This window comes from Anguilla anguilla, chromosome 6, assembly GCF_013347855.1.
Source record: "Anguilla anguilla isolate fAngAng1 chromosome 6, fAngAng1.pri, whole genome shotgun sequence".
Lineage (NCBI taxonomy): Eukaryota > Metazoa > Chordata > Actinopteri > Anguilliformes > Anguillidae > Anguilla > Anguilla anguilla.
The window spans coordinates 20,260,255-20,271,240 of record NC_049206.1 but is presented as its reverse complement, the minus strand read 5'-3'; the positions used below and the strand labels follow the sequence as shown (position 1 = coordinate 20,271,240).

At 40.4% G+C, this 10,986-nt stretch overlaps 1 protein-coding gene across 3 annotated transcripts; it reads left to right on the top strand.

The window, feature by feature from the left end:
• The first annotated feature begins 2,795 nt into the window (after positions 1 to 2,795).
• slc35g2a (solute carrier family 35 member G2a) lies at positions 2,796 to 9,374 on the top strand. Of its 3 annotated transcripts, none has more exons than XM_035420907.1 (2): positions 2,796 to 2,886; positions 6,254 to 9,374. In XM_035420907.1, exon 2 carries the CDS (start codon positions 6,278 to 6,280, stop codon positions 7,514 to 7,516), a length of 1,239 nt encoding a protein of 412 aa, XP_035276798.1. In that variant the 5' UTR covers positions 2,796 to 2,886; positions 6,254 to 6,277; the 3' UTR covers positions 7,517 to 9,374. The 3 variants fall into 3 exon arrangements, with proteins under 3 accessions (XP_035276798.1, XP_035276797.1, XP_035276796.1); XM_035420906.1 differs by lacking the exon at positions 2,796 to 2,886 and adding an exon at positions 2,894 to 3,442 and having other exon boundaries at positions 6,273 to 9,374; XM_035420905.1 differs by lacking the exon at positions 2,796 to 2,886 and adding an exon at positions 2,896 to 3,442.
• Positions 9,375 to 10,986: the final 1,612 nt, after the last annotated feature.

Here is a 10,986-nt window from a genome sequence, read left to right as displayed (position 1 = left end):
AACATCACTGGATTGGTCTCAGTTGTCCCTTCCCATGAATGTAGAATGGATTTTTTAAATTTCAGAATCCACTCTTTCTCCTGTTTTCTTTTCTTTTTTCTCTCTTTCCCCAACCCCCTTTCTTTGGTTCGTTCTTTCTCCAACACACTAGAGGATGTGAGTGTTCTACTGGGTATACCAGTTGTCAGAAAGAACCTCATATTTTAAACCATGTGATACCCGAGGCTCCTCTTAAAATGCCACTCAAAACAAATATGTGGAAACAAAAGCAAATACAGTTAATTCTATGCCTTAAAACATCAAATCTATTACAGTCAGAGGACAATTCATCAGAGGCCCATTAGGCTGGTACAAAAAACATTATCAACAAGCAATTGTTATGGTAGACATCTTAGCGATGTCATGAACTATTAATGCAGAAGTGGTGGGGGAGGGATTGTGCATGTGGAGAGGTTGGATATGATGGACAAGACTAATGAACATGATGTCCACATAACGAGGAACGGACAGGTGGTCTGGAGACCGCTTCTGCTCAGACCATGTCAAGGATTCTTGAAATGTCAGCACCCAGTTTTTAAGTGGTTGATTAACGACCTTTCTGCCAGTTCAGTTACTGTATGGGGCTCAACTGAATTTTTCCCTGGCATTTAAGCATAGTTGCACAGTGAAAAGCAGCAATGAGAACGTTTAAGATATGTTCAGACTGCTAAATTAACTAGTAATTTTTTATTGCTTGAAATGCATTCACTGACACCATTTCGTCAAAGCAATGGCTAAATGGATACTTCACTGTGAGAGAAAATCAACCACTTTAGACTGGTCTCCCCCCAACTTTAATGCAGTTCTGCCCTTTTACTCCTGCTGGGAGAAAGTGCATATTTATATTTATGTTAATGATGTCCTCTGAGCTTTGTTTAACTATTGGTGAAATATGCTGAGCTTAGCATTCTTAAAGGACACATTTATCATTTTTGTCACTCTAGTATCAATGAACCGCTCACCTCACTTTCAATATGTGATGCTTTTATTAAGCAATTAATGGACAATTGCTTTCAATAACCCTTGGAAATCTCCTCATTTGAATTTTGAAAACCCTCATTATTGTGTGGATAACAAATAGATGGCAATCAGGAGACCTTATTCTTATAATAGTAGTCCTGCAATTATAAAATCAATACATAATCTTAGCAAAACTGATCAGTTATACAACGAGTCCTCCCACTAGCATATTGGTTTTAAACTAAATTGTTGGGGTTTTAATTTACTTTTAATTGACTTATTTTCTTCCATTGATTTCAGTAAAAGCTGTTCAAACAGCTCAACACTGCACAGCTCACTGGATCCTTTCCAAGCAAGTAGAGCATTGCTTCCTTGTATTTCTAACAAAGTTTCACGGTCAGTGCCAACTTAAGACTTGGGATTTCTTAATAAGTATCATCCACAATATGTAGCCTGTCCACAGTAGTGTAGTTAAGTACACTGCCGCATTTACCTTTCTGCTGAGAAAAGGTTGATGGCATATGCAAAGCTGAGACATACGATATTCTGCACCCTGGTCCAGAGGTTCTCAGATTTTCTCAAATTTAAGTTTGGCATGCATGAAGTTTGCATCCAGTTATCTAACTCCTCTTTAAATTGTATATTTTCCATAAATCATTGCATCCTTTGAATTTTTTCTTGACGCTTCTGTTGGTGAATGGTCATAGCTCTCCTCATGGTACAACATGGTCCACATGCCACCAAGTGGGGACTTCACCTTCAAAACCAGGTACTGATTTCAGATATTAAGATATCAGGCAATTCTACACTGCACATAAAACTTCTAGTATTTGAACCAAATGTACCTTCATTGTAGCTCCTTAATTCTGTAACTAGACCTCCTGATCCAGTGCAGGTGTTGGGCAGGTTGTGGGGTTTCTTCTATGACAAACATTCAGTCTTTAGGCAAGAAAGTTTTTGCTTTATGGTTTAGAATGTATGGCTTCTAACAGGCTGATCTATAATTTGAAAATCAATAAAATAAAATTGTGCTGCTTGTAGTCCCTGACCCATATCATAACCCTAAATGAACTTTAGGTGGAGAGGATGTTATTCATGGGATCACATGAGTGTGGTTGCCTTTTTTCCACAGTACAGCTTTTTTTTACATAATGGTTTTTGGTTAGGATTAGGGGCTGGGTGCATTTACTATTGTTGGGAGCAGGAATTAGACATGGTGGCCTGATGATGTGGCAGCAGGTGGCCCCTCTGACATGATTACATCACCTCCCTACTGTCTTCAGCATATGACGCGTGTGGCTCACAGCAAGTTTAATTCACCAGTGAATTTCATTTGAGTGTTCTATTCCTGTCCTGAGTGAGCAAGCCCAGAATATTAATCCCTGGTTAACACAGATATAGCACGAAATTGCTCACCACCCTGACGTCTGTATTGCACAGCCAGAGAGGCTTGTGTCGTTGGGTGCGGAAACACACCACCCCAGAGTTTTCGGCTGGATGTTTACTTGTACACAGGGCTAATAAGCGAACGCTCATAGTCCTGCACACCTTTCATGGCCAGCATGATATGTCCCAATAACAAATTATTGATTTATTGAAAAATGTAGTTATTCAACTTGCTAGGAGTTTAGTTATGTCAACAATGGTAGCAGATGAAAATTGTGACAAAAACCTATTTCTAAAGATAGACTACGTTATATAGCCACCTTGTCAACGTGCACAGTGTAAGCGCCCAACTGAAGTGATGACGTGTCTATAATTTTTCCGAAAATCATGCACAAAAAAATGTGCATGAGAGGACTGCGCTGTGATTTGACTCACCGCTCCCCCTCACCTCCCCTCCCGTTATTTTTGCTCTGCAATGTGCAAGCGTCAAATATTTTCCAGGTATTAACAATTAACGTAGGAGCGCGAATATGATTGTAGACCAACGTATGCGATCATTCTTTCCTTGTATGTGTTATTACAGCAATGACCGTTCTGAAAAAAATGCTAATCCATTATCTTAGGCAAGTAAAGTGACTTCTCACCAGTTATGGGGAAAGATCTTTGCTTACGTTCAGAGAAATCGGTGATGAGTGGTCTATCTGAACGCATGCTCAGAACTAACCCCCCCTCGCGTGACACATTTGAATCTGTAATCCATGGAAATTACAGCAAAAAGAATCGACATTTGAGAATCGGTGGCTTTCTGACTCTGTAAAGCCGCAGAGTTGTGCAGCACTCGCACCCGCGGACAGCGACCAGTGAGGGAGGCAATGAGACAGCGAGCAGCTCACATTGAATCTCCTTAGAGAGAATCTGGCTGCATCCGTGAAAGGAAAATATGGAGAGATGGCATGTTTGGTTTTGTGTATCAAGAAAACAAGAAAAATGCCACTGTAATTTATGATACAAATTTGTACTTGTCACGTTAGGAGATAATTTTATTCTGAGAAGATAGGTGAGTATGGCTTTCATGTTTTTTTTTCTGTTATCAACGGAGATTCGCTACGATTCGCTAGTGATTTTCACCCAGGGCAATGGAGTGGTGTGAGGACTCTTGATACACCTGTGCAGATCCTGTTGGATTGCTGATTTTCTTTAGAATCGGAAAATGTAGACTGCTGAATATGACATGGTTTCGTGTAATAACCAGGCTATATCGTAGGGGTTCAAATCACTGTCGAGACAATGCACTCCAGCCATGCGCTTGCCATCTTAGAACGTGTATTACGTTCACTTCACTGTTTCATTCATAAAAAGGAAGGACAGATATTTTCGGTAGGCTTGCTTGGCAATATCGACATTTTACGCGCAACTGTACAAATCATGCTTATGCGATAGTATGCATATAATCGCGCCACCTTAGAAATATTTTGTCTATTTATAGCTGATTACGTTGTTATTCGTGTTATTGAGACGTATCCTATTTACGTAGGAGAGAATGATGACCTGAAGCTCAATAAATGGGATCCGGACTCAGCACAACCTTTCTGAGGCTTTTCCATGGCAGAGCCGCTGATAATAGTAGCACGATGTAATGTTACACGAGTTCAGTGCGGTCTTTCATAATCGACTCATATGATAATAATAATAATAATAATAATAATAATAATAATAATAATAGTAATAATAACAGTAATAATAATAACAATACACGTTGTAGTGTAACAGTAGTATGATTATGCTGCATAAGCCCTGCTTCAAATAGTTTGTGAAAATGTAGTTACTGTACTTGAAGGACAAATGATTCAGTCTTCTTCTTGGTTAAAAAATAAAATAAAAAAATAAAAAACATTTCTGTGAAATGGTCCCTTTCGTTTGGCTTCTGTCGTCATAGAATTGTCAATGTGTGGCAGCACCGATAGCGTACTAAGATAACCTTGAAGTGAGACAGAGGGAAAATAATATTATGGATCTGATCTCCAGGACTGAACCTGTTCTCCGTCACTGACGTGGATAGTATAACCTACGTCCAGCCAAATCAATGAGGGTGGGATAGTTCTGAACCAAATATTACCGCCCCCTTGTGAGAATAATTTGGAATAATACATTTTTAGCGTAAATATGCTAGAGTTAAGTGTACCTAGTAGTATGCCGTAACTAGTATTTTTATTGCAGGCCTATATTATCACATAGTCTGATTGGTAACCTTGTATCGGCTATTAAAATATAATTTTATACATAAGAAAGCGGGCGGATGATATTGAACTGAAACATTTGCTTTCACCCAGATAAAAGGCGCTTTAACATGCACGAGGACTTACTTCATAGACATACTACTCACGTTTATATATTAGCCTTTTACTTGTGTGTGACGTCATTAAATGACGACAGAATTAAATAATTAAATTAATAAATGCGTAAGCCCTATCAGCATACCACATTCTTAAAATTGGTTAATATCAAATATAAAAGCTAGATCTAAGGGTAATTTATCTTATCTCAAGCTAAAAAATGTAAGACAGAAGCTGATGTTCTATGATCAAGCAAATGCTTAAGCTGTTAAAACAAAAAAGTCCAGATATTGTGGAAGCAGCAAAAGGAACATATGCATTGTCTTGAAGTGCCAAAAACAATGTTACTTCTTTTTTGTAACCCTCTGCTCTTTAATATAACCTTCTTAGAAAATGAAAACCTTTCTCAAAATATTATTGTTGAATTGTTTGAATCAGGGCTCTGGTAGTTATGTTCCATGACTCCTCCAAATGCTGTATTTAAATGAACAGCATTCCTTCTTTCTGCTGCGTCAGTGCTGCACGTTTAAATATCTGTTTAAAACACAATTTCTCTGCCCCCAGAAAACACCAATAGAGCCAAAGTTGTAGCTGCTGTTGTAAACAGTTTTTTTGTAAAAGAGTTTTATATGCATATATGCCAGCATGCATTACAATGGAACAACAGGACAATTTTAAATCAGAGTGAATCAAATTAACTGTGTAATAAAATTATTCTCTACAAAAGGTTGGCTTTTGAGCCTACAACAAAGGATTCAGACCTTAATTCCATGCGGATTCCTTTAAGAGAAATTAGATGGCATTATACTAAATAATTGTTCAGGTTGTAGGGTAATTGTACCTATTAATACCACCCAAATCTAAGTTTAGACATTTTCTACATATAGTGTCACATTCTTTGCAGACAAAGGAATAAAAATGAAGGTATAATCTCTCGTGAAGTTTTATGGTTTGACAAATAAGAATGATGCCATGTACCGTGCTCTGACCGGGTAAAATTTGATTGGTGTTTAAAAACTCCACAGATATTTCAAATGATTAACAAGGTGGTGAACTTGATGTTTAAAACCCCATAATTTGGTGACATCTTAGTTTCTGTCACTTTATTTTATTGTAAACAAGTGCATATCTTCTATTAAATTGGTAATCTTTCATTGATGCAAGTATGCCTGGTCTGATTTTATCATTTCTGACCAGTAAACCTCAATAAAATTTGCAGCTCTATTTGTTGCTCAGAATATGTTCAAAAATGATTTTGCTAAAAGAACAAAAATGTCCCCCCCCCCCCCCCCCCCCCCCCCAGAACTGCAAAGCAGATGCACTGTGTTGCTATTGTTGTTCAAATGTGACTCTCAAACATTTCACACTTGGTATTTCTTAGTGGTGTGTTTGATTTTATGAACACTGGGTCCTGATAGCTCTGAGGAGTTGCGATAAATCAGTGCTCGGTCTCAGCGAAGCGTGAAACCATAAAATGCTGCTGCCGAGTTGGGTGTCGGCGATGCCAATGTGCTGGGTCTCCCTTCTCATTGCAGAATTCTCTCTCACCCGAAGGAAAAATGGACGCCTCGCCATCCAAGCAGGGGAGGAAGAGGGTGAAGATCCACCCCAACACAGTGACGGTGAAGTACGCCACCCACTTCCCCCAACCGGGGGACGAGGGCTACGACGACGCGCCCTCCTTCGAGGACTTCGGTTCCTTTGTGGAGGAGAACCCTGACAAGAAGCTGCTGGCCGACAGGGGCGGCAGGACTTTCTTCGGCAGCACGGAGAGCCGGCCCAAGCCCGCGGGGCCGAAGGCGGATAACGGGGTGGGCGAGCAGCTGCAGAGCTTCGGCGAGGCCTCGGTCTTCGCCTCCAGGGTGACGTGGGGCGCCCTCTTCGGCGCGGCGCTGGCGCACGGCTGCGTGGCGCTCATCACCCGCCTGGCGGCCGACCGCTCCAAGGTGCCCTCCCTGGAGCTCCTGTTCATCCGCTCGGTGATCCAGGTGTTCTCCATCGCCGTGGTCTACTACCACCAGGAGGCGCCCTTCGGGCCCAAGGGCTACCGGCTCCGTCTCTTCTTCTACGGCGTCTGCAACGTCATCTCCATCACCTGCGCCTACACCTCCTTCGCCATCGTGCCGCCCAGCAACGGCACCATCATGTGGCGGGCCACCACCACCGTCTTCAGCGCCGTGCTGGCGTTCCTGCTCATCGACGAGCGGCTGGGGATGACCGACATCGTCACGGTGGTGAGCAGCGTCTTCGGGCTCTGCCTGGTCATGATCCCCAACATCGTGAGCGAAGACAAGTCGCCCCTGGGCTTCTGGAAGGAGGCCTTTGGCTACACCATGACGGTGATGGCCGGGCTCACCGCCGCCCTCTCCATGATCGTCTACCGGGCCATCAAGGAGCGGGTCAGCATGTGGACGGCCCTCTTCACCTTCGGCTGGACGGGCACGGTGTGGGGGGCCTCCACCATGTTCATCATGCAGGAGCCCATAATCCCCCTGGACGGGGAGACCTGGGGCTACCTCATCGGCATCTGCGTCTGCTCCACGGTGGCGTTCCTCGGCGTCTACTACGCCCTGAACAAGTTCCACCCGGCCTTGGTCAGCACCGTCCAGCACCTGGAGATCGTGGTGGCCATGATCCTCCAGCTCCTGGTGCTCCACATGATCCCGTCCGTCTACGATGTGATTGGAGGCCTCATCATCATCGTCAGCGTCTTCGTCCTGACCGGCCTCAAGCTCTACTGGGTGGGGAAGAGCAGGCGGCAGGATTATGAGGAAATACTTGACTCGCCCATCAAATGAGTGCGGCGCTTGTTCCCCTGTGTCGCAGCGCCCCTTCCTGGACGTGTGAGCGAACAGCCCCATGAATGTCTGAATCGAGATCTATTTATTTTGTATTGTGTTGTTCAAAGAGTGCCAGTTGTGTAATGTCTTTGTTATCTGTATCGTGAGGAATAAAAAAAAATAGTTTGCATTGCTTTCTCTCCAATGTAGTGTAATTTGATTCAATTCACTTCTGTGCACGCAGTTAAATTGGTACCATTTTTATTAAATGTTCCATTATTTTGAGTTTGTGCGGCATTGAATGACGGATAACATGTCAGGGAAAAATCCAGGCACCCGCTGTGTCCAGTCAGTTACATTCGTATTCATAAGGCAGCATGATAATACTGAAGATGAATGTCATAAATGAACTGCTATTCATTGTGTAGGTTGCCATAGACATCCTCAGCCAAGGCAATCAATATAATCCTTGTTGCTGTTATAGAAGAAGAGCGCGAAAGTAACAGGGGTCACAGCTCTGGTCCCATTAGACTTGATACGGTGCTGGAATTTCTGCCATAATACGAATTGAAAAAAACACGTAATGCTTCAAAATCCTGTAACAGGGATACTGACTCTGAAAGTGTGACGTGGCATGTTCAGTTATGAGCTTGCAACAACTTTATCTCCGAGCGAGCTTTTGTCCTTGGCGTCATAGATCTCAAGGGGATCTGTGCCACAGCAACAAAGCCTATTTATAGCAGATGTTACAGATAATTTCCTCCACAAAAACATGTTGAGTATTGATAAATACAGACACATTTAGCATCATAAATTAGGGAGGAGGCAGATTACATTATGATGGAGGACCCAATGGGATGTAAAATCACATGAGCACATGAAATATCTGTGGTAAACAACATACGCTCATATAATTACCATACCACAAAAAAAATCTGCGTTTTGTACATTTGAAGTATGCGGTGAAAAATATGACGATATGCAATTTAAAGACTAGTTATTTGTATTTTTAAAATTCTTGTCCATTTAAGAGAATCTCGTCTATCATAATGGTATTTTGTGTGTGTCTGTCACATTGGATGACCTGTAAGGATGTGGCTAATACAATATTGGTAGATTTAACACACACACTAGTTTATCTTGCATATCCGTGAAACTTTACATCAGAGAGCTTAAACTCTTATTCTCTTCCTGCCACATATTTACTTTATTCCATCATGTTTCTTACATAACTTTCCGTACAGAGACAGAAGACGTATTCAAGCTTTTAGCATGCCATTTTTTTGCAGTGAGTATTGGAAATACAGTTAAGAGCTAAAAACCAAGATTTCCTCATTCTTACTTGTACCTTATCTGAACGTTGTATTCAATTGGTATTTTGAGTCATAGTTACCAGCCATGCAGAACTGTTACATTTAGCAAAAGAAGCACATATTTGGTGTTGAGAAAACAATATATAGTGAAATATAGTCCAAATAGATGTACATTTTTATATATGTAAAAAGACACATCATATATTATATAACATTAACTATACTAGTGCCACATTCATATATGAAAAGTTATGAATATATTGCTGTAAGAAAAATATCAATCCAAATAGAGTTACATACTGGAATGTGGCAATAGATATATCTTAGTATACACCATCTTTTTTCTTTATATTTTGGATGTAATATTTTACCATATAATGACATATATTTTTTCATGTGGACTGTCGTTAAGCATGTCACTTTCAAACTGGTACACTTTCAATGACCAGATTGATCTGATTGCCACTTTCTTTGTAGTTAATCAGATAAATATCTTTGTTAATATGTTAATATGCAATTATGTAACAATCACAACCTTGAAATAAAGAAAATGAGATAATTTTTAAAATGTTTTTTCCCTAAAAATTTTATTTTCACAAATTTTTTGTATTCTTTTGAATTCTTTCTTCACGTCAGAGTGCTTTTTATCAACTCTACAAGTTGGCTTATCCACTCAAAAATGGGTCTGCCAACATTTTTTAAAATTATATTTTTGCATTTTGCTTTTTTAAATTAGGTTTTAAAAAGGTTTTGTTTTGGTATCCTATGGGATGGGGAAAGAAACTTTTGCATTTTGTCTCAAATGAAACATATGTTACGTATAATTTTGTATGCACTCAATGTGTACTCATGTGTGGAGTGTTTCTTGTGTGTACCACAAGGGGGCACACTTAGGTTATTATAAAACTGTCCATGTTACCAAAACAGCAAATAATATGGCACACACAAACACTCACACATATACACAAAATGTGTTCAGAATTCATAAAGAAAGGGAAGAAGAGAAAGGTGTGAAGGTGTGGTGTGAAAGCCTACTGCCTGAAGTCAATATGCCCAATACTTCACCCCACTTTATTCTACTCTACACTAGATGGCGCAGTTTAATGGGTTTTTTTTTTTGAGGTTTGTTCTTTATATATGTGGCCTACTTTTCTTAATTTATGGACACAAACAATCTAATCTCATTATGGAAAGGGGAACATGGAATAAGAATAACAAACTTCATATATATTACAAAGCATCTAAACTTCAGACATAGTCACACGTCTTGCATAGTAACATAGACCCACTATAATAGCATCCCATTTTAGTGTGATTGATAATCACCGACTTACAGGCTGTAGTGGGGGTTTGATAAAGATATCAAACATAAATCATTTTAAAGCAGTAAATACAGGATGGCTTTGAGATGAAGAATTCAGGATCCCCCATGTTAAATTATCATTTCTTAAAGTGTGGTTTTGATTCGCGGACTAACAGGACTGATATAAACATTGTATATGTGCTGTGAGTGGGATAATATGCGATAATTAATAGTAATAAGTGGGACAGTCTAAAATAAAGTAGCAGTGTAAAAAAGAGAACAGCAATGGATGATGCCATGGTACTTGCGGTTGTAATGGTCAGGATACTAGTGTCGTCTGCTGTGGCCATGCAGACTGTTGGACGCATGCAGTACGTCTGTCTGTTTGTACAGGAAACAGACCGCATCCTGTCAAGCGTCATTTGCCCTTCCATGCACTTGCCGACCCAACGGCAAATGCTCTGTTCGGCCCATTCCCAGGAAAGAGCCTCGCTTCCTGTCGCCACGGAGACAGAAAGCGTTCAGCTTTGCTTGGCACAATCTCTGACATGACCCCACACTGTGACTGACTGCTTTTTCCACATACAAATTCAAAAGCTGAAATATTTACTGCAATTTCTCCCTGGGTACATACAGTTACAGGTACAGGAATGAGAAAGCAGGGATATACCTCAAATTATTTGTTAAGCGAAAGAATAGAGGCTATTACATTGTATTCATGTTAAAGTAATTCTTATTTTGTGTTTGGTTTCAACATATTTCAAACTGAATGCATTACACTTAGTAAAACATACCCTAATCAGAAAAACATCCAGCTGCAAGCAAATATATATAAATTCTTAAAATTAGTCCTGCTAAGTTTTTATTTTTGC

What these genes read in the sequence shown, in the direction of transcription:
- slc35g2a (XM_035420907.1), top strand. Translation starts at nt 6,278, where the DNA reads ATGGACGCCTCGCCATCCAAGCAGGGGAGGAAGAGGGTGAAGATCCAC.